Genomic DNA, 24,592 nt, shown 5'->3' with positions numbered 1-24,592 from the left:
CTGCCGGAGGAGGTGGAGTCTAAGGTTGGACCTGAATGGAGACTGGTGTGGAGCTATCTTAGACTCTGCCTCCTCCAGCAGAGCCAGCGCTGATAGGTCGAATTCCGTACTCTGTCCAATCAGCACTGGCCAATGCATTCCTATGGGGAAATGTTAGCTTGCGAAAATTGCAAACTGACAGGGATTTCCATGAAATAAAGTGACTTTTATGCCCCCAGACATGCTTCCCCTGCTGTCCCAGTGTCATTCCAGGGTGTTGGTATCATTTCCTGGGTTGTCATAGTGGACTTGGTGACCCTCCAGACACGGATTTGGGTTTCCCCCTTAACGAGTATATGTTCCCCATAGACTATAATGGGGTTCGAAACCCATTCGAACACTCGAACAGTGAGCGGCTGTTCGAATCGAATTTCGAACCTCGAACATTTTAGTGTTCGCTCATCTCTAGTTAGCATATGATGAGATTAGTAGTACTGGACTAAAGTAGTAGTATTGGTCTAAATTAGGGAAACTTTTGTGCCCTCTGCCAATCTGCTTGTGTCTAAAATTTTAAAGTGATCTATATTTTTATTTCTGGTTTTATTAAAAATTGGGTTTTGCTTTTGTCCTTTTCTTTAGCCAATGGGATCCACACAGTATCGAGAACGTGCTCCATATCCAGCTCGCATGTCAGAGAACAGTGTTGATGTAAGTATTGTTGGTTTATTGCTATAGTATCAGAGGCTAATAAGGACAGTTTGTCAGTGCGTAATGCTTGTGAAGAGCTCCTTAAGAGCTGAAGCATTGCTTGGTGTAATAAAGAATGTTACCTGTATCCTTGTTTTCTTTGTTGTGTATGTGGCTGTGACTCCAAATACTGCATTCAGATGTAATGAAATGGTGTGGGAGCAATATATTCCATACCAAGATTAGGATTGGGTCTTGACAAACCTTTCCCAAGCAAAACTGCCCTTTAAAGGAGCTAACATTAAAGGGATTGTGCAGTCACTAACTTTAAAAGCAAGTTTCCCCTTCTATACAGGTTACAGTTTATCTTGCCGATCTTGATAACTGTGGTGTTTGCACCGGTTTGAATGGAGAAGCTAGTCTGAAATTCACATCACAGTCCCAATAAGTTTAACAGGGCTGCTGCTATACCTGGGTGCTTTACTTTTTGTCTCCTGAAGTCTGCTTAGGGCAGTGGCACACATTTCTGAACAGCCACTCCATTCAAGATGGGTTGGATAGGGGGTAAGGGCTTGTTCACATCGGCGCCCGGTCTCCGTTCTGCAGGTTTACGTTTCCTGCACAAAACAGAGGCAGGAGACGGAAACCTGCAGGACTCTTTCATAACCATTCATTTGAATGGGTTTGAAAGATGTCCGGCTATGAGCGGCGGTGAGCGTTTTCTGCTCTCTGCTGCGAAACCGTTTTTTTAAAATCGGACACAGAGTCGGACATGCAGTCCGGTTTTAAAAAAAAAACTGATTTTGCAGCGGAGAGCATAAAACGCTCACTGCCGCTCACAGCCGGACCCGCTCTGACAGCTTTCCGTCTTCTGCGTGCAGAAGACAGAAAGCTGAGAACGGAGACCCGAACGATAATGTGAACCTAGCGTAACCTGTTTTTTTAAAAATATTCTAATACTACCTTTATTTTAAAGCACTGAAGAGACATAGAATAAAAATGCAAAATTAATTTTTTCTAGATGGGAAATAATTTGAGTAAAGATATAGAAGGCTTTGTATATGTTTACTGTACTAAAGAATTAGTGTAAGTCACAGATTATCTCAGACTATCTAACTTCAATTACAGGTTCTATTGACAAAGATGTGTGGTCAGGATAAACTTCTCGCTGGAATTGAGGAGGAATCTGCTCATCTTCGAGCTGAAAAGGTAGGGTTTTTTTTATACAGCTTTAAATGGACTTTTCCCACAATAAACATTTATCCTCCGTCATGTGAATGGATGATATGCATGAGCTCGTTACATAAACAGAGATCTAATATTTAAGTGCTCTGTTTTATGGGTTAGTGTTCTTTCTGAAGCCTGTCCCATAACCAATGTTTGTTTCAAATCCAGAAACCTCAATATCCATCTTCAGTATGTAATGTTTTGGAGTCTTTGAGTATGTATGGACTTCCCAATAACCAATATCTGAATGTTTGTGACTACTATCCTGTATCATCTATGTTTTTATGTCACAATTAGTCCCCGACATATAAGAGAACATCTACCGTGTATGTGGGCAATGTACAGGCATAAAGACTTCTGCTATACAGACCTCTCACTATACAAGTGATTTGCTATTGATATAGTTCCAGGTATGGCCTTTTTCCTGGTGCCCAGGTTTATATGCCACATAAAATCAGAATCCTATGCCATATATATATATATATATATATATATATATATATATGTATGTATGTATGCTATCCTGCATATATAGTTTCACACATAGTTACGAATATTAATGAAAAAAGGCTTATATCCAACTTCAACTAGGGGATGGGAAACCTCCAGATAGTCTAGACCAGGGGTGGGCAATTAATTTTCCCATGGGGCCGTATAAGAAATTGAAACTATGCTAGAGGGCCGTGCCACGACAAATTTAGCTCCACCCACTTCTACGTTGACTCCGCCCATTCCCAATCATCTTTCCATGCGCCCCCACACAGTATAATCCTCCTACAGTCACCCGTACATTATATGCCCCCTTATTGTAATGTTCCCTTCCAACTGTCCCACAGTATTAGGTCCCTCTCCTGGTGTCCCAGTATAAACTGGTGGAAACTAGAGGGGACATGAAACTGGAGCAGCTGGAGGGGGACATTAAACAGTGGGGGTAGTTGGAGGGCGGCAATAAATTGACAGCTGGAGCAGGGCATGAAACTGGGGGCAACTAGAGGGGGACATTAAAATCAGGAAGCTGGAAGCAGACATAAAACCGTAGGGGTAGCTGGAGGGTGACATTAAACTGGGGGCAACTAGAGGCAGAAAGGTCCCCCTACAGCTTCCTCCACGGTTTAATGTCCCACCAGTCTAAGTGCCCTCTTCATCTTCCCCCAGTTTCATGTCCCCCCCCTCCATTTCTCCCTCAGTTTCATATCCCCCTTAATTTTCCCCATTTCATGTCCTCCCTCCATCTCTCCCCCAGTTTCATGTCCCCCCCAGTTTCATGTCCCCCCTCCATCTGCCATCTCTGCCCTAGTATAACATTCCCCTTCCATCTCTGCCCCTAGGTTACTGAGACACACACACACACATATAGACAGGCAGGCACACATATAGACACACACACATATAGACAGGCAGGCACACATATAGACAGGCACACATATAGACAGTCACACATAGACACACACACATATAGACAGGCAGGCACACATTTAGACACACACACATATAGACAGGCAGGCACACATATAGACACACACACATATAGACAGGCAGGCACACATATAGACACACACACATATAGACAGGCACACATATAGACAGGCAGGCACACATATAGACAGGCAGGCACACATATAGACAGGCACACATATAGACAGACACACATATAGACAGTCACACATATACACTCACTCTCTCTCTCTCCCCCGCAGCTCACCTTACATCTCTCAGTACTTTATGACACGCTCCACATCTCCATCTTCGGCCGGCACTAAGACACGCCCCCTAGACACGCCTCCCTAGTCAAAGCTGTGCGGGCCGGACTGAATCAGTCAGAGGGCCGGATATGGCCCGCGGGCTGGACTTTGCCCAGGTCTGGTCTAGACAATTCCAAAACCATCAACACTAAAAAGGCATCGAATCCTGGCATCGAGCCGTGACCAGTACCTGGAATAGGCTAGTCCACAGATTCACAGTACTTACAGTGAAGAAGATTTGTTGGCTCTTGAGATTAAACTATTTTTTGGTCCAGATGAAGAAAGTGTCCCCTTGTCTTTTGATGGGAATTTAAATGGAACAGCTTTTCTCCATATTTCTTGTATGGGCCATTTATATAGGTTTATCATATCTCCCCTTATCCGCCTCTTCTCCAGACTATACATTCATTTAGTCTCTCCTCATAACTGAGGTCCTCCATGCCACCTTACCAGATTGTGGCCCTCTGTTGATCCTTTACCAACTCTAGGACATTCTTTCTATGTACTGGAGCGCAGAACCGAACTGAATAATCCAGATGGGGCCACACCAATGTTTTATAAAGTGGTAATTTTTTATTCCTGTCCCGTGAGTCCATACCCCATTTAATACTTGACAATATCCTGCTGGCCTTAGAAGCAGCTGACTGACATTCCATGCAGTTATTTAATCTATGATCTACAAGGACACCCAGCTCCTTCTTCACCAGTGACTCTCCCAGCATTACTCCCCCCTAGGACATATGTTGCATTTGGATTATTTTTACCCAGATACATAACTTTATAGTTATCCACATTCAACCTCATTTACTATGTGAATGTCTGCTTGTAACCTAAGTACATCTTCCATAGATTGCACTGTACTACATAGCTTGGTGTTATCTTCAAAAACACAGTGCTATTACAGTAATCCCATCTTCTATATCATTAATAAATAACAGTGGACCCAGCACAGAACCCTTGGATACACCATTTATAACAGAGGACCAGTCTGATCTGCAGTCTTTGACCACAACTCTCTGGATATGATCCTTTTAACCAGTTTTCAATCCAATTACAAGCTATATTTTCCAAGCCGATAAACCTGATCTTATCCATCAAACGTCTATGAGGGACAGTGTAAAACGCCTTTGCAAACTCCAGGAACACTATATTCACAGCTGCCCCTCCAGTCATAAAAGCAAATATTTAGTCTGATAACTTCTGTCCTTAGTAAAACCATGCGGTCTGTCACTTATAATCTTACGTACAGTCACATACTCCTGTATATAGTCGCTTAACAGCCCCTCACACAGTTTCCCCACAATGGTTATTAAGTTCATCGGTCTGTGATTACCTGGGGAAGACCTAGAGCCCTTTTTGTTATTAATTTTTAATCTTTGCACTAATCCCTTGTCAGTAGGAAATCCCTAAAAATAAATGGGGTCAAGGTAGGGATGTAGCTGATGTCCCAAGGTTTGTGTGAGGATAGGGTCCCAACCCGTCTCAGCAGTAAATAGATGGACCTCACACGTATCGTTACAATGCAATCACCGTTTATTGTGTAAAGTTGAGTAACGTTTTCGGTCAGTGAATGACCTTCCCTTTTTCGCTCTACCTTCCATTGGCATTCTTGTGCGGGCATGGATACTGGTGGACTTGGGAGTCTAAAAAAGGCTACTCACTGACCGAAAACGTTTACACAATAACCGGTGATTGCAATGTAATGATAAGTGTGAGGTCCATCTATTTACTTAAAATAAATAGGGGGTACAGCAATGGGTGGACTAAATTCTTGTACTTGTAGCTGTACTCCATCTGGACCCATGGCCTTTCTCAAGTTTATTTTGTTTAGCTTGGCTTGGACCACTTCTATATTTATCCAGTATAGTATATTGCTTGATGTATTACCACCATTGGTGACACCTACCAACTACTGCCTGTTCTTCTGTATATAGAGATCTAAAGAACCCATTTAGTAGCTCTACTTTTTCTTGATCCTCGGTGGCCTACTCTCCATTACTGTTATTTAGCTGACCTACCTGTTCTTTCATTGTGGGTTTTTTTTTTGTTTGTTTTGTTTTGATTTTTTTGCATATAGATTTAAAGAATTTTTTCAGGGTTAGTTTTGCTCAGGGTCCATTCACACGGAGTAACGCCAGACGTTTTTTGTACTTATTTTGTGCTTATTTTTACAGCCGTAAAAAGCAGTCTCCATTGAGTTCTATAGTAAAATGCTGGTGTTTTTTACGCCTGTATTTTTACTTCCGTTATTTTACGTCCGTAAAATAACGGACGTAAAAATACAGGTGTAAAAAACGCCAGCATGTGACAGTGACAGTGGTCACATCCTTATGCAATTCCACCCACAAGGATTCCACATCCTCACAATCTTCACCCACATTTGGCACACTTGCACTCACTTTCATGCCACTTGTGACATACATATACACTCCACTCCCCTTCTTTTTAACCCTGTCTTTATGAAAGAGTGTAAATCTCTGAATGTTAACAGCCCAGTCATGTGAGGAATCTAGCCATGTCTCCGCCACACTAACTATATTAATTTTTTCATCCCAGACCAGGGCCCCAAGCTCCCCCAGTTTGCTCGCTTGGCTTCTGGCATTTGTGAACATACACTTTTTACAATGCCATGCTGGTTTACACATTCATTACTAGAAATGTGCATTCCTGAAGTTTTGTGGCTAGGTTTGTCTATACCTTTCAGTTGTAATAAATGGATCTCCCAATCAACTATTCTACCGCTATATCTCCCTAGCCCTCCCCCCTGCATTCCTAGTTTAAATGCTGCATCGCCCCTGCTAGGATTCTCTCCCAAGCACAGTGGGCCCCCTTCTATTCAGGTGAAAGTTATCTGTGGAAAACTGTTCCTACTACTTCCCACGGGATTGAAATATTCAAACTTTGTGTTTTATATAGAATGCTACCTGAACTGAATGATAAATTCAATACCTAAATGGCAGCCATTTATAGTTTACTAGATATAACCGCACACTATAAGACACTAGATTTTTGTGTCCTATCCATCCAAGTGTAACTAATCTACAAGATGTAGATTTGTATTTTCATATTTCTTTGTATTTCTGTATTAGGAAAAGTTAGAGGATGCACTTCAGTTAACTCATCAACATCTTGAAGAATTCCAGGGTCAAGAACAAGTGATTGAGAATATCTGGTACCAACAGAGGCTCCTGCAGGATGACCTGGTGTATGTGCGGGCCAGGCTGTGTGATCTCTCTTTGGTGAGGTTTCCCCCATGACACGGAACCTGCCCCCATGACATTTCTCTATTAGACTTATAGGTCGTGATAAAACAGTATGCAGATGAAAAAGTAAATAAGTAGACCTATAAATCAAGACCACAGCAAAATATGTCATTAAATGGGTTATCCGGGGAACTCAAACTTCTAGCATTACATTACATGTAACAGAAGGTCCTATATATGTGTATTTGCTTAATCTCTATCATGCAGATAGTAAGCCTTTCAAAGGACTGCCTGTTGGCACAAAGTTTTGTATTTCGGACTCCCCTTTTAGCATGCTTATTTTTAGTCACATGAAAGACTTTGATTTACTCTGAAGAACAGCGGGAGTAGAGCAGGATTGGTTATTTAACCAAGAATTGGCGCATCAGTATTGCAGGCAGAAATACTTGGTGTCAGTTCAACACAGCATATACATGTAAGCAAGACTTTCTGTTGCATGTAATGCAATGCTGGAAGTTTTTACGTTCCATGTATAAACCAGTTTAAGAAAAAAAGAAAAATTGTATAAGACTGCTTAAAGTAGAAAGCTTTGTACATTGTGTAATGGCCTTGCTAGACTTTTGCCAGAACTGATATTCGGTCATGACCTAGGTATTACTACCCCTAAAACTGAGGTTATAGGGGACTGAAGTACAGCTTTAGATGTTTGCATTTTTCTTGCTTCTGATCGGGTAATTTGGTAAAATGCAGTAGAGTATCTGACCTTAGAAGTTCCTATACTGATAGCATTTAAACCTATTACTAATAGGTCACTAATCTATAGTGGTAAAGCAAAGCATTATTAGTCAAATTATAAAAGGTTTTTTTAAGCAACATATACTATAATTGAGTCCATTAAATACATGGCGTGCTAAAAGTGCATCAAGCCTGTGTTATGGAGCAGCTAAGCATTGCAACAAGAGCTTCCTCTCACTCAATACCCCTCCCAGCAACACTTACCGAATTGGAGCTTTCCCACACAGCTTCCCAAGCAAGAGGAAGGTCTTGTTGCGATGCTCAGCAGTCCACAGTACCCCCAATGCACTCTTAACTAATATGCTTAGGAATAATAAGCAGCTTTTCATCAAAATTAAGCTGAGTGCTATAAAGTACTGGGGCTGGTTTAATAACCGTTTTGGTGCTGACAGATTTCCATTAATCTTGTTTCAATATTGGCATGAAAAAGAAACGTTCTGTTTTGAGTTTTGCATTTTCTTTCAACAGGACAGAGACCGTGCATGGGAAGAGTATAGAGTGCTAGAAAATGAACTGCACACAGTGAGAGAGACTTTAGATCGTGTCAGTCAATTCGGACACCCACAGGTGCGTAACTGCACATCATTCATTCTAGACAGACTCCTTAGGGCTTCCATCAATACTGGACCTTAGTGGGCAGTCATATTTCTGTTCTAAAGATTTTGCCGGTTTGATGTATTTCATACATTTATTATCTTTTTAGGATCAGGCAGCAGCTCAGAGAGATCTTTGGATGATCAATGACATCGTATCTGGCCTCAGATTTATCAAAGCTGGCTTTCATGTCATTCCTGATCCTGCAAGACACCCCGGTACATTCATTTATTTCTTGAATCCTGCGACTTGTCCAACATTCTGACATCTGTTCCTGTTTTAGAGAAGAAGAAAAACTGCTAATTTTTATTGGATTAATGTAATTTATTATCTGTCTGCAGCAATGATCATACCACCCTCTCCTGCCAATGAGACACAGACAACCTTCCAGAGAAGTTTCCTGTACAGTCAGTCTGGATTGAATTCCTTTGTCCAAGAGAAAAATCCAAATGTAAGCAAAACCACTTTTCCGACAGAATAATAATTGTATATATAATTTTTATTGAGCACGAAGGAGTTTAGAGAAATTCTTCTGAGCAAGATTTATTTTAATCCAATATTACATTTCTCCCAAATGAATAAAATCATAAATATTATGAACAGTAACACCTGTTTCTATTTTCAAAGGAGCCTGAAGCCATTCCTCCCAGACCACCTCTTCCCAAAGATCATCCGAAATCCAGTATTGAGCCTGAAGGACAGAATAGAGGGACGGTCAGTGAACAGGTTAGTGTACATCTATTCAGTGATTTATATAAGACAGCACCTTCTGAAAGGTGATCACACATACATACATTTATGTGATAATACTTAGTTTTCTTTCAAGCTTTTTTTATTTTATTACAGGCAAACGCCTTTACAAGTTTCTTCAGAAACTTGGCAGCAAAGGGTGGGGGAGATGCATTGCAACTGGTGCAAAAACAGTGAACTACTAGTCAAAAAATAATGTTACAACTGTTATTTTTAGAGACCATTTAGAAGCTTATAGGGAACCTGTTATCAGGTTACTATAAGCTATAGGGGTCTAGTGACCCAAACCTGTTGTCCACAGTCATGTTCGCCATCACTGCGCGCACGCCATGTCTTATGCATCCCTGTACACAGAAATATAGAAAAGTAATGGGTATCAGAATATGGTGACTCTTAGAAATAAAATATATATGTATGTAATTTTTTTTTCCTTCAAAGTTTTAGGTTTTTGTTAAGGGGTAAAATATAAATAAAAACTAGACTAGATAAATCTAGTATATCTGGAATTGTACCAAAACATAGAATACATGTTATTTTGGCTGCAGAGTGTAAGCCTTAAAAATTAAGCCTCTAAGAGAGTTGCATAAATGCTTTTTTTTCTGTACAGAATAATAAATTGTGGCAGTATGAAGAACAGTTTGTCCCGTAAACTTTAAGCCCTCATATGGCTCTGTGAGCAGAAAATTAAAAAGTTATGGGGTTTTGAAGGTGGGGGGAAGGGGGTCGTCGAAAAAAAAAAAATGTCAGTGTCAGGGAGGGGTTAGACCATGCACGGTAAAATAAAACTTATGAAAACTATCAGACAGTGGCAGTTGGGACAGGGGTCACCAGGTCAGGGTCTTGAACCTCAACAGAATATGGACATGTTGCTGGTTTACGGAACCAACACCTGGTAACAGGTTCCATAACCTGTTTGGTGTATATGGGCAATTAGACTACTTTTCATCGTTACATTAGCATTTGGGCTAACCCAAGTTGGAGTTTCCTCTCCATACAAGAACTCAATATTGTTTTTGTTTTTTACAAATCTAGAATGAACAAGACAGAGAATCTCAGCTGACGGAGAGCACAGCAGCCCCACAGTCACCAAGTACACACAGTGGTAAGTTACTAATTTTTATTTTATTTGTGTCACATAGGGGCTGTCCTAGCAGTTGGTGCAGCTATCAAGGGCTGCCAGTACATGTACCGCACATGTAAAATGGAACAGATACTCTGGTTTTGTAAGTCACTATGATGTACTGGTGCCCCCTGACATCGGCTTACAGCCTCTCAGCCAGTAGTCAGTGGTAGATGGATACCTTACAGTGCTGATGTCATATATACTGTATAAGGTGCTGTAAGCATGCTCATAAGTCACTGCAGTGATGGTGTATGTACACATGGATCTGTGATTCGGCTCACTGCATGATGGAGAGTTCTCAAAAGCTTACAAATGACAATACAGCTTGAAAATTTTAGGACTAGGAGCGTTTAGTCAGATTTAATTAATTACAGGCAGAATAGTGAGAGAAAAAAGTGGGGAAGATGACATTCCTGAATCTGATGTCACCAGCTCATTTGACAGAATAGAATTGGCAATGGCACCAAGTGAGCAAAACCATTCTATTTCAATTCCCCATGATAGTCTGTGAAGACAGGCAACGGCACCTATGAAGTCGTCATCATCATCTCAATCTGCTTCTCCTCTTATTCCACACCAATGTCAGTCATTATCCATAAAGTAATATCTGTCCAGTAAACAGCGATCTACATGCATTCATCTGGCTTCTTTGCAATTTCAACTCTCACCAGGTTACTGGCAATGCAGTCACAGTTGTGCTACATAGTAAAATGTACTGTGCTCCGCCAATTGACAGCGCAGTCTCGATGGCCATACCTAGCCGCCTTTATTTCTCTAGGAAAGATGTCCCTGCTTGATATCGCTTTGTGGGCCTCTCCATGTAAATTTCTGTGTGGGAAAACGTGTACACCATTGTTAATATGTGGAGCAACAATGTTTTAAGCGCCAGATTCCATAATCTAAAAATGCAGCAAGGCCCGGTGCTTTCTAGTACCGAGATCGCCTGGTGAGTACAGGGCAGGTAGGACACATCCACCGCCTCCAATTCCTCCACAGTCGACCATTCCCTGTCCCCAACTTCACCAGGGCAAGCCATTGCATACAGCCCCCTACCTTATATCATGGTTGTAAGGTGAAGTGCACATTGAGTGGCATGGTGGCACATACTGGAGCGTCAGTATACAGTCATGGCCAAAAGTTTTGAGAATGATACAAATATTAATTTTTACAAGGTCTACTTCTTCAGTTTTTCTAATGGCAATTTGCATATACTCCAGAATGTTATAAAGAGTGATCAGCTTAACAGCAATTACTTGCAAAGTCAATATTTGCCTAGAAAATGAACTTTATCCCCCCAAAACACATTTCAACATCATTGCAGCCCTGCCTTAAAAGGACCAGCTAACATCGTTTCAGTGACTGCTCCATTAACACAGGTGTGGGTGTTGATGAGGACAGGGCTGGAGATCAATCTGTCATGATTAAGTAAGAATGACACCACTGGACACTTTAAAAGGAGGCTGGTGCTTGGCATCATTGTTTCTCTTCTGTTAACCATGGTTATCTCTAAAGAAACACGTGCAGTCATCATTGCACTGCACAAAAATGACCTAACAGGGAAGAGTATCGCAGCTAGAAAGATTGCACCTCAGTCAACAATCTATCGCATCATCAAGAACTTCAAGGAGAGAGGTTCCATTGTTGGCAAAAAGGCTCCAGGGCGCCCAAGAAAGACCAGCAAGCGCCAGGACCGTCTCTTAAAAGTGTTTCAGCTGCGGGATCGGGCTACCAGCAGTGCAGAGCTTGCTCAGGAATGGCAACGGGCAGGTGTGAGTGCATCTGCACGCACTGTGAGGCGGAGACTCTTGGAGCAAGGCCTGGTCTCAAGGAGGGCAGCAAAGAAGCCACTTCTCTCCAGAAAAAAAACATCAGGGACAGACTGATATTCTGCAAAAGGTACAGGGAGTGGACTGCTGAGGACTCGGGTAAAGTCATTTTCTCTGATGAATCCCCTTTTCGATTGTTTGGGACATCTGGAAAACAGCTTATTTGGAGTAGACGAGGTGAGCGCTACCACCAGTCTTGTCTCATGCCAACTGTAAAGCATCCTGAAAACCATTCATGTGTGGGGTTGCTTCTCAGCCAAGGGAATCGGCTCTCTCACAGTCTTGCCTAAAAACACAGCCATGAATAAAGAATGGTAGCAGAATGTCCTCCAAGATCAACTTCTCCCAACCGTCCAAGAGCAGTTTGGCGATCAACAATGCCTTTTCCAGCATGATGGAGCACCTTGCCATAAAGCAAAGGTGATAACTAAATGGCTCAGGGAACAAAACATAGAGATTTTGGGTCCATGGCCTGGAAACTCCCCAGATCTTAATCCCATTGAGAACTTGTGGTCAATCATCAAGAGACGGGTGGACAAACAAAAACCTACAAATTCTGACAAAATGCAAGCATTGATTGTGCAAGAATGGACTGCTATCAGTCAGGATTTGGTCCAGAAGTTGATTGAGAGCATGCCAGGGAGAATTGCAGAGGTCCTGAAGAAGAAGGGTCAACACTGCAAATATTGACTTGCTGCATTAACTCCTTCTAACTGTCAATATAAGTTTTTGTTACTCATAATATGATTGCAATTATATTTCTGTATGTGATAAAAACATCTGACAAACACACATAAAAACCAGAGGGCAGCAGATCATGTGAAAATAGAAGATTTGTGTCATTCTCAAAACTTTTGGCCATGACTGTATGGTGAATAATTACTACATGCAACAAATCACAGACTCGAAGTGGATAACTGCGAGAGGAAGAACCACTACTTCTACCTCATGATCACTTTTGGAAGATAGTCCAGATTTTTCAGCTGGCAAGCTAAGCAGAGTGACCGTGAGCCCCAAAATTTATTTTGAAATTTTTTTTTTTTAATATCTTTTTTTTTTTTTTTTTTTGTCATAATCTAAGAGAAATAATAGGTGTTGTAAAGTTAGATGATAGTCTTAACAATGGCCAGATTTACCCTTTCAGACACTATGATGTGACACAGACTAGACTGTTCTAAACTGTCTGTCTAATAAATCTGCCCCAACATTGGTATTATAGTGGAATAATAATTTGATATAAGCTGTAAGAATGCAAAATGTACTTTTTGTTTATAGCCTGAGCTTGTATAGAATATTATATAGCATATTGAGTCATCATAATAACTTTTGTGTTTAAGATGCTGCTTTACCTATCAAGGATGGGGCAAATGTTCGACCAGTTCAGACTTCCTGCCCGATACCCATACCATCCAGTCACAAGATGACTCTAGAGCCAAAGGTATGGTATGCATTGATGTGAGTGCATGTTTGTCCTCTCTGCAGCCTGAATCTAAAAGCTTGATCCCCTTTGTATACTCTTTTTCTTTAGGCATCACCACCCAATGTACCTGAGATGGGAACAGTTCGGAAACAAAGAATGAGTGCTGAGGAGCAAATGGAGAGAATGCGGAGGCATCAAGAGGCTCAAATTCATGAAAAACCCAAGCCTGGTGTGACAGCACAACGTCAGAACTCCCAGAGGTCCACAACAGGTCCAATAGGGGGCAGAGTGAGTATCTTGTCATTGAGCTTGAGTAATTAATTTATATAATATATTTTGTTTTGAGAATAAACAAGATCATCTACGTGAAGCAGGCCACAGCTTTTCACATCAGAAAGCATTATTTTGTGGATTTATCATTATTGTGCCCAAAACCTTAAAAAGATCTTCCCAGACTATTATCCCAGGATTATTACTTCATAGGATAATTCATCAATAACAGAAGCCCAAAGGTGGTGGTAGGTGGGTGGGGGGAGTCAAGCCCTTGTTTCAAATACACTATTCAGGAATTCTGAGTTGATGGAGGAAGATCATTCCATTAAGATGAGCAGTAAACTTAATTTCATTAGGTGGATTGCAGAGAACTGAAATAACATACTGCCAAATGTCACCATAGGTGAAGACTGAGGGAAGGCAGGATAAGGTGTGAAGTGTAAGTCTCTGCTAATGTGTGTCTTCCACTATTCTGCAGCTGAGATCCTCTTCCTCTGACTCTTCAACAAGTTCTCAACATGTGGATAAAACTTCTACTGAACAGAGAAAACCAACGCTAGTGAGGGTCACTGCTTCCTTCTACCCCAGCAACGCATCTGCACCACTGCAAGGAAAGACTGGAGGTGTCCATGCTAAAAAGACCTCACCAAATACAATGCCGGAGGATCCTACCTATAGTGTTGTCATGGAACCACAGACAGAAAGTGTTACCTCAGTAACAAGTCATGAGATCTCTCCATTGGTAAAGGTGACTCCTCCGTTAAGAACAAGCAGTAAAATTGTCACTGCTGCCTGCATGCAACTGAAAAAAGATATGCAGAATGGCAGCTATGATAAGCAGGGGGTAAGCTTCAACCAAAATATTGTTTGCATGCGGCATACGTTGCTTCTATGCTACATTGTATGATTAGCCCCTGGGGTGTTTTGAGGGCAAACCTAAAAAGTAATTTATGCTAGCATGGGATGCACAGAGCTGGCAAGACTGGCATGAGACTGAATGGCATGCTGGGTATCAAATGGATGTTAGAGTATTTCTGATCAACATTGATTTGTAAGAAAACAATGTGTGTTTGGGGTGTGTTGGGTATTTGGGAGTTGCATGTACACAGTCCGGCCCCACAAAATGTCATATTTCTGTGATCTGTTGTCAGTTGGGTGACTAATGATCTAATTTATTTTTATTTATTTTTTTAAATTTCAGTCCAAAAAAGGCGAAACTAAAACAACTGTCCAAAGTCAGCCTGAAGAAATGGAAGGGAAGCCTAATGCTGGGGCCAGCTATAAAACTACCATGACTAGGTATATTCATGACTAGTAGGCTGAATCTATTTACTGAGAAAAGCAAGATAGTCTATGACAATACCCTCTTATAACTCTGCATGTGTTTTTGTTATTGGCATGATTCTGAGCGCTAGCATACTTTCTATATTTTTTTTGTCTGTTTTAAACTTGTGCTTTTAACTTTTTAGCCCTGATAAAGCCTATGCCTTCTCAATAGAGGGAGAGAGGGAACGGATTGTCAATCTATCCTATACCCTTGCATCCGAGGCGTCACAACGCAGTAAAATAATCACAGGTAACGGTCTTTATTACATTGCCTACCTATACTTAGGATTAGGAGCAGCCCGTGCATTCTCACAGACCACTGCACCAGATGATAGGATTATGCTCACACTGATGACCTAAGTATCACTGTATTACATTCCAAATTATTACAATTTGTATATGAACCAGCTCAGAGACACGCACAGTTACACGGTGGAATTATGTGACCAATATGGATTCTGGTGGATAGTGAGGTTTTTATACATTGTAGGTATGGTTATACATGGCAGAGACAAAGAGAAGGTGCGATTAGTGTAATTAACAGAACTTGATTGGCTATAAAGCGGTCACATAAGATTTAGCACATAACTATTGGATAAGGTACGAGGAAGAAGTTTCATCCTATCATACATAAGTTTTCTGCAAGGAGGATGTGCTCAGGACAGTGCCCGAGAAAGGAATAGTAGACAAAGATGAATACAAGCTGGCGTCCTTCACACCAGTATGAAAAATCCATTTGCGGATGAAAACCCAATTTTAAGATCAATATATTTTTAACCCCTTCCTGACATCCACTGTACTATTACGGTGGATGCTGGGTGTTTTAAACATGGTGGCTGCCATAGACTCTGGGTGTCTACTGTAGACACCCAGCACTAATGCCCACGATCAGTGCCCGCACCGATCGTGGGCATTAACTCCTTTCGTGCATCGGTCAAAGTTGATTTTTCCCATGCGCTGCCATTTTGTTTCATTGATGAGAACATAAATTTCCATCTTGTCCAGTGTAATCCATTGTACTATAACAATGCTTCTATGCCTTTTTTATCTATCTTTTTATAAGTGAATTGTATGAATGCAGTTCAGTTTTATTTATTATAAAATTCTTTATAACTGGACTTGACAGACATATAACTGCATATAATAACCTCTGGTCAGAAAATAAGATGGATAACACTTATTCATTCTGATGTCTTTCTAATTTCCTCCACAGCAAAAGCTGATGACTGTGATACAAGTAGTGATGTCTCCACATCAGATGAAGTGTATCCGTGGGACTTCCTGAGAGATTCCCATAGCAGCAAATCCTATGAAGTCAGAGAACATTGCCAAGCCACCTCAACCAGTTCATTTCAGAATAGAAAAGACGAGGACTGCTGTTCCTCTGTGCCGCACCAGCATTGTTCTGAAGAAGGCTCCAGTCCTGACATGAGCAAAGACCAAGTCAGCAGTCGGCATTCAGACAATCTACACTATGAGAACTGGCCAGCACCAAAGCCGGGAGAGAGAGATCATGGGCTAGCCACAAAACAAGAGGGCTCTGCTGTACCCAAATGTAATGGACAGGTGGCAAGTTATGATTTCCTCATAGAGGACCTGCATTATAACCCACTGAGTATAAGCAAGGTTGCTGACTTCTGCAAGGAAGAAAGGGAACCCATTCGGATCACCCTCCTTCAGTCCAGCTTCTAGAGTCTCCAGAGACCTTTGGATCCTTGTGATTGTTAAAATGGACACTGAATAGGACAATGAGAAGAAGAGATGGCTTTTGAGAGAGTAAGGAAGTTGTTTTTCATGATGGCACAGAATATGTAGAAATATGGGCGATTAAAATGAATGTTTCTAAAATGTGAAGAAGGGAGTGTAAATAGGTGTACATAGACTGTTTTAGGGAGGTGAGACTGTACAAATGTGGATAAAGTAGTACCTGTAGAAAGTGCCATTGTAGTGTGAGGAAAGTGCAGTAAGGATATGGAAAGTGGGTGTCTCCCGATCATGTAGGAGCACTTGTGAAATGCTAAACGTCTTCTATCTTATAGTTATTAGCGGTGGCTCAGATGGACACTTGCTGTTTATTATGCACCGCAATACACACTTGCACTAGATAAGAGTATATATAGAAGGCAAAGCTGTGAAATACGTAGACTGGAGAAGTTGAAGGGCTTTTCACTCTTGTGTGGAAATTATTTCAGTTCCTAAAGACAGCCATAGTCACTAATAGGAACAATATACTGTACCAAAAATGTTTAAATGCTCTGTTATATAGAGTAGTAAGGTCATGAAGGTTCACTTTTTGTTGGTTAATTTCAGTAATATTGACCAATCGTTCCTGGATCTCATTGCATTGACATGAAAATTGCTTTTATCCAAGGGCAATGTTTTATACCTGGGACTTAACTGGCGATTAAAGGAAGGAAGGAATGTATGAAGGCTGTCCTAATCCTTCTAGGTAGACCAACCAAGCCAAATGACATTACCAGCTGGAATTTCTTTACCTTTTTAAACCTTATATATTTTTGTTTTCTTAAGACAAAAGAAGCCGAGTGGTCTGTTCATTTTACGTATTTTAATATATTGTAGTGTGTTGACTGTTTGGTTATCATTCTACTGTTTTGTGAAGAGACTGTGTAATGTTAACATACAAGCATATACTATACCTGGATTGTGCTCTTTCCAGGTATCGGTTGTGTACCTTTTCATTTTACCTTTTGTTATTTGCCACTAAAGCCAAATACTGTACTAGGCCGATCTACTGCCTTCTTAGTATTGTTAATACTGCCTTTGTGTTTACCATTCCTTTACCATTCTCCTTACATGCATATTACCAGGTTTATTTCTTTTTTCTATTGTAATTGCAGAGATCTGCTACTCATTTTTTAACTTTTATTTTTTATTTTCTAAAAGGAGAAAATCCAGATATGCAAAGGAATGTGTTTCTAAGCTTTATACTGTTTTGTTATACCTATGCAAAACTGTAAAATGCAAATAAAGCAACAAAGTGTCAATTATTATTATTGTATATCATTATGTTCATTAGGCAGTATTTTTATGTGTATTACACACTCGTAATAACCATTTTGCCATGCCAAAACCAAATACCGGAAAAAAAAAAATATTATGTAGGCCCCCTTTGTCCAGTCAGTCCAACTCTGTTATGGTGAAGCTTTGACTCCACTAGCTGAGACTTTAGATCCTGTAATTGGTAAGTAAGTTTCTTCCAAGTAAGTATGAAGCAGACGTTTGGTTTTTTTTATTTGAAAATTTTGGGGACTTGAAGCCCTTTTTTTGACCTAGACATGCCTGAATGCCAGGGTAGTTTTTGAAAATTTGTGACTGTCCTGGCAAATTCCATATAACCAGGGGTGAAACTAGTCTCTCTGCTGCATCATAAATCATGCCCCTTCACTCCCCTTATACACAGTATAATACATTTACTAACCTCCACAGTGTATAACCTCCTTTACTGATCCCCACACAGTATATGGTCTCCTTTACTGGTCTCCATTCAATATATGGCCCCTTTTACTGGTCCCCGCAAAGTACATTGATTTCTTTTTTTCTGTTCTCCAGTATATATACAGTATACTGCATCCTTTTTTGGTCCCTTCACAGTTATGTCAGACTTGAGTTTGACCTACATTTTCCAAAAGTTTTGGGTTTGGGCCAAACTCGAAACTTACGGTGTTTGTGACCCACGAAGCACTAGAAGTTTGGCTACTACCTATTCCATTATTTCAGTAGGTAGAGGCCAACATTTTACTCTCTGATCCCCGCTTCTCTCCACTTGGCCTCTTTGTTTCCAGGGCATAGATGCTGAAGAACATTGCAGTGCCCTTTGGAGGAAGGAGTGGTGACAGACTGGGCATTGATGAGTAAAATATCGTCTGCTCCCTGTTGTCGCCTCAGGTTTCATCATGGCAGGTAGGGCTTCACACTTCCTCTACTAACTTGCTTTCTTTTCAATGTTCATCCTGGCGCCACCACTTCCCTCAGGTAAGTTATGCACATAGGGTCATCCTCATTTGATTATCCGACAAGAGCAACCTATTTCCATTCTCCATAGTCCAATTCCGATGCTCCTGTGATGACTGTAGACTGTAGTCTTGGCAAATAACATCAGTCAAATTGGCACTCAGAAAAGTGTGTACAACCTCATGCAGAGAAAGTTACTTTGTGTGTCCTTGCAACTTGGCTCACAGTGTTATAAACCCTTTTCAACAAACCTCATCTACTTGTTGGACAAGATGCAGGAACTAGAAAATGAAAGTGTATAAAATATATACACAAGTTTTTTCTACACATATTACGCCAGAATTTTGGTGCATTTTTTATTTATCTGCTCCAATGTCTGTCTTTAGTATTCACAATGTACAATAAAACACGTACAAAACAGTACATAACACTTTCTCCTAGTTCTTCTGGTTTTTGATGATTACTAGACTATTATTTATCTTTAACCCTTTCGTATTTTACCTAACTTACCATTACAAGTACTGTTATTTAGCTAATTCCGAGAGCTATTGGCTTGACCGACTTACAACCTTTAGTTTTTGTTCTTACCTTTGTTTTGTGTCTCAAGCTATTTCGATACTCTTTGGACTCAGAGTCGGATGGTGTCCAAGATCTTTAGATGTTTTGGTATAAGTGATAAGTTTGGACTTTATCATCACCCATTTGACTCCATGTGTTCAGCAATGCTATATTGTTGTATTCCTTTGCTGTAAAATGAAAAAACTCAAAATGTTTGAATTAAAACAAAAAAAAAAAGTACACAAAACCTCAACCTGTCACCCGCCATATACTATACTTGGTTCCTATGGTGGCTCCTACCACCTTCAAGACGCTGGATATAAGTGTTATGAATTCTGTAGTATTTTCTTGTATAGTCTTCAGCTTACTTTGCAAGCTGCTTATACATACCTCCCAACCGTCCCAATTTATGCGGGACATTCACGAATTCTGTGTCCTGTCCCACAGTCCTGTTCGGCGGGAGGTATGTCCCGATTTCAACTCATCGGCATCCTCCGGACACATATGCGAGTAAAGCAGGAGCTGTTACAGCTCAGCTTCTGCCTTACTGCTGCGTTTTGGCTTCCCGCATGTGTAGACGCGATGTGATGATGTCACATCAGGCCTACAATTATGTGAGTGGAGTGAGAGAGCGGCGAGGGAGTGTTGGAAGGTACACGTACAAGTATTTGTGTTAAACATTGAGGGGAACGTAATGTAGGGGGCCTATGAAACTGGGGGCATATGGGGGGGGGAACGGCATGACACTGGGGCAGATGAAGGGGGGGACATGAATCTGGGGGTAGATGAAGGGGTGATATGAAACTGTTGGAGAGATGGAGGGGGAATATAATTTACAGGTGACTACAGGAGGATTATAATGTGTGGGGGCACATGAAAAATGAATGGGAAAGGGCGGAATCAACATAAAAGTGGGCGGAGCTAATTTTACCACGTGCAATGCCGCATATTTTGTCCCTCTTTTGGCTTTTCAAAAGTTGGGAGGTATGGCATATATAGAAACTTTAGCTATTAAGCGTCCAAACCTCTTCCAAAACAGACTATCTCCAGCATGATTTTTTCTTTGTGTTGCAGTAAGTGGTACAGTAGCTAATAGTTTTGCCTATTGCCATTTCTAGCTCTATGTAATTATTGTGCTAAGCTCAAAGACTATCTCTCATGGCATCTTATTGCTTCTATACTATTATTGTTGTATCAGTAATGTAGAAAGGATAGCAGAACTGCAAATAGCCTCTAGAGGGCAGCAATGCTCAACAGTGTCTGAAGAAAGATTAACATTGTTGTCCAGTTTGGAAAGTTTCTTGTTAACCCCCTCCTGATGGAGCCATTTTTCGACTTCTGTTTTTTAACCCCCGCTTTAAAAGGCCATAAGTTGTTTTTTGTTTTTGTTTTTTCTCCAAAGAGCTGTATGAGGGCTTAATATTTGCGGGTCCGTTCCGTAATGTTACCATTAAATATTAAACACAATGTACTGGGAAGCCGAAAAATGAATTCACAATGAAGTGGAATTGGAAATATTGCATTAGCGTGATTTTTCTTACAGGCTCACTTTTTATTGCATTCAATGTCACCCATATTCTGTTGGTTGGTACCATTATGGTAAGCCCCCTTCCCCTGCCCCCATCCAATCCAAAACTTTGCAAAAAATAAAAACAAAAATTCCTGTGAACTCACCATATATATATTTACATAGTAGATGAGGTTGGATGAAGACATCAGTCCATCAAGTCCAACCTATAACCCTACATTACCCTACAGTGTTGATCCAGGGAAAGGCAAAAAAAAAAACATGAGGCTCATGCCAATTGCCCCATTTCAGAGAAAAAAAATTCCTTCCCAACTACAATCTGGCAGTCATCATAAAAGCCCTGGATCAACGTCTCCTTAAAATCGAAAGTCCATAACCTGTTATATTTTTCTTTTCAAGAAAGGCATCCAGGCCTTATATATTTTATACCATTTTGGGTAATGTCTATTGTTTCGATTCCTTAAATTTTGACTATTTAATTGGTTACTTATTTAAATTTTCTATTTTTAGACCCCCTAGGGGTATCTGATCAGTAATTCAATACACTGTAATGCTAATGCATTGCAATTTATTGAAAAATACCTATATTTCTATTACAGACTGGCTAGTGCAGCCTAGAATAGAACTAATAAAATGACAAGCCTGGGAGTCTTTTATAAGCTCGCTATAGACTCAGCAAAAACCATTACACAGCATACAATACTGTAACTAGAGAATACAAGTATATAGAAAACTAGTTATTAGTTTTGTAGCCACTAAAATCTCAGCCAAAATAACATAAAGCACAGAAAACAAAGCAGATAACTAATAAAGAAAAAAACAAATTCTTGCTTGCATAAAGAGCTGCTGTAAATAAAATATATTCGTTGAAGACGGGAGCTGCTTCAAGACTCTGTACAGTACTCACAGTGTACCAACAAAATAAATTGTATCGAGTACAGCTGGGCCAACTTCTCAAGATTTATTTGGGTCCGTGCCCAATATTAGTTTGTGTAGAACATAGACAGTACAAAACACACTTTGAAATGGCTTAAAATAGTGGTTCTCAAACTTTCTGAAGGTGGGACGCACTTTTGGAAGAGAGTTTTGCAGGGGACACCATCTACTGTACTTTGTTGTATTTGAAAAATAAATGTCCCTACCTGTATTCTGCATGTTATTCTGCTATAACCTTATTCTTATACCTTTTAGCACTGTATTCTGCCATCTGAAATTTTGGGGTCCCATATAGAGATGAGCAAGTAGTAGGACAGCAGAACATCTATCTCTGTGCAGTATATATCCCCCCCCCACACACACCAGGGTCCCCCTACCATAACCCCGACACCTACGAGGTCCTACAAAGGGAAGCTGCCCAATTCCAACCCAAAGGCAGAGTACTAATATGCGGAGACCTCAATGCAAGGACAGGCACAGAGATAGACTACCTGCCCCCTGACAACAACCCACATACGCACGGTAGTGAGATCCACCACCCAGAACCCACAAAGGCCCATCTACAAGAATGGGGACCAATATGACCCCAACAACTACAGAGGGATCTGCGTCAGCAGCACGCTGGGGAAACTGTTCAACAGCATCATCAATAACAGAATCCTCACTTTCCTCACACAACACGGGGTCCTCAGCAAGAGCCAAGCAGGGTTCATGCCAAACCACCGCACCACGGACCATATCTACACCCTGCAACAGCCTCATCAAGAGGCACATCCACAACACCAGAAGAGGCAAGATATTCGCCTGCTTCGTAGACTTTAAGAAGCCATTCGACTGTGGCCTTCTCTACATCCAAGGAAGAGTCTTCTTCCTCCTGCTCTTCTTCCAGTTTAGGAGTCCCAGTTGCTACACCATAATGAACCTGACCCGGATCCTCAACCTCCTTCATCAACACAGGGCAATGATGTTGACTGTTCCTCCTCTTCTGAATCTTGTTGCATGAGTGTGTGTCCTGTAAGATAGACAATAGAGGGATCATATTGCTGATTAAAGAACTTGAGAAGCCGCCACACTTCCCTTATGAGCCTTCAATGACATATCTCAAGGTACCGTATTGTCCCTGTGGTCTGCTGCATGCAATAATTGTTCACCACCTTCAGCTGCTCACACAGATGCCCCATCATGTTTAAGGTGGAGTTCCATTGAGTTGGAACGTCGCATATAAGCGGTGCAAAGGCTGACATAAGAATGGCTGAAATGTGTAGAGACGTTTCTGGTCATGAGGAGAACCTTTTTAACCTTTGTCAGGCTGCATAATTTTTCAACGTTAACAGGCTGCATAGGTACAAATGTACCTTCATATATTTTGAATGAAGATAATGCAAGGAAAAAAGAATAATATTTTTTTTAATGATAATGCTATTTTATTATTATAAACAAGTAAAAAAAACTGTTCATTTACATTATAAAAGAAAATGTAAGAAACTTTTTTTGATTTTCTTCGCAAGTAATGCAACAACATGCATCCTGCCAAAGAAAGGCGTGTAAACTCGACAAATTTTGCCTACAATCATGATGCAACAGTCTATTCATATGTACCAAAGAAGAACAAATCAGTCGTGCTTCTATCATCTATGCACATGATGGGAAAAGTTGAAGAGACACTAGCAGCCAAGCCAGAGATAATATAATACTACAACAAAACAAAAGGCGGAGTTCATGTTATGGATAAAATGTTGGGAAAGTACACTGTGAAACGACGAACATGACGTTGGCCTCTGGCATTTTTCTACAATATGATTGACGTCACTGGGTTAGCATCCTACACCATCTACAGAGAACACAATCCAAACTTCAGGACCAGCGCCGCACCTCCCATGAGGCGACCTGAAGCGACCGCTTCAGGCGCCGCTATGCCAGGGCCCCAGGGAGGGTGGCATTTTTGCTTACTTAAGCCAGTCCAGGACAAGCTGTCCTGGACTGGCTTAGCACCGAGCGGTGGATTGGGGAGGCCACTGGAGCAGCGCTGCTCCAGCAGCCTCCCCTCACGCTCAGGCAGAGAGCAGGTCCTCTCCGTGCCTGCTCTCTGCCTGCGAACGCCGCTAAGCCCCGCCCCTTCTACTTAGCCCCTCCGCTCCGCCACGCCCCCTCCGATCTGCCCCCTCCTCCCGGGGGTGGGGGTGGCTTTCTGTCGTTCGCCTCGGGCGGCGAAAGGGGCAGGTTCACCCCTGTTCAGGACAAAGGATCAATGAAGAATGTTCCTGAAAGATCTCGCAAATCAGCTGTGTATGCCTGCAATTGAAGATCGTTGTACAAACCGAATGATGATGAGAAACCATTTTCTTCGAGGTGCAGTAGAAATGGTGCTTGGACGATGCATTCTGGTAGCATCGCAAGCAGCAGCTGGCCCTCAAATACCTCATGGTAGTCGTGGGCCCTCCCCTGTTGTTGGTAGTTGCTATGTCTGCCGAGACCTGAAGCGAAAACAACGTAAGACTAGAAAGTCTTGTGTGGTTTGTGTTAAACCCATTTGCGATGAACACTCGATAGCAAAGACAACATGCATTACTTGCGAAGAAAATCAATAAAAAAGTTTCTTACATTTTCTTTTATAATGTAAATGAACAGTTTTTTTACTTGTTTATAATAATAA

At 41.1% G+C, this 24,592-nt stretch overlaps 1 protein-coding gene across 3 annotated transcripts in view; it reads left to right on the top strand.

Annotated features, from left to right (window-relative positions):
- LOC142210835 (pleckstrin homology domain-containing family A member 7-like) overlaps nt 1-17,842 on the top strand; it is a 68,921-nt gene extending 51,079 nt beyond the window's left edge. For 2 of the 3 annotated variants that reach the window (XM_075280286.1, XM_075280285.1), the window contains exons 11-24: nt 619-687; nt 1,795-1,875; nt 6,725-6,874; nt 8,102-8,200; nt 8,337-8,445; nt 8,569-8,678; nt 8,855-8,953; nt 10,010-10,079; nt 13,264-13,364; nt 13,455-13,634; nt 14,098-14,463; nt 14,821-14,918; nt 15,089-15,195; nt 16,159-17,842. In XM_075280286.1, the coding sequence (XP_075136387.1) occupies nt 619-687; nt 1,795-1,875; nt 6,725-6,874; nt 8,102-8,200; nt 8,337-8,445; nt 8,569-8,678; nt 8,855-8,953; nt 10,010-10,079; nt 13,264-13,364; nt 13,455-13,634; nt 14,098-14,463; nt 14,821-14,918; nt 15,089-15,195; nt 16,159-16,637 (2,118 nt within the window). In that variant the 3' untranslated portion in view covers nt 16,638-17,842. The remainder of the gene's footprint in view (nt 1-618; nt 688-1,794; nt 1,876-6,724; nt 6,875-8,101; nt 8,201-8,336; nt 8,446-8,568; nt 8,679-8,854; nt 8,954-10,009; nt 10,080-13,263; nt 13,365-13,454; nt 13,635-14,097; nt 14,464-14,820; nt 14,919-15,088; nt 15,196-16,158) is intronic. The other variant, XM_075280287.1, reaches the window with a different exon arrangement.
- The last annotated feature ends 6,750 nt before the right edge of the window (nt 17,843-24,592 follow it).

Source organism: Leptodactylus fuscus, chromosome 6, assembly GCF_031893055.1.
Source record: "Leptodactylus fuscus isolate aLepFus1 chromosome 6, aLepFus1.hap2, whole genome shotgun sequence".
NCBI classification, from domain to species: Eukaryota; Metazoa; Chordata; class Amphibia; order Anura; family Leptodactylidae; genus Leptodactylus; species Leptodactylus fuscus.
This window is presented reverse-complemented; position numbering and strand designations above follow the sequence as displayed.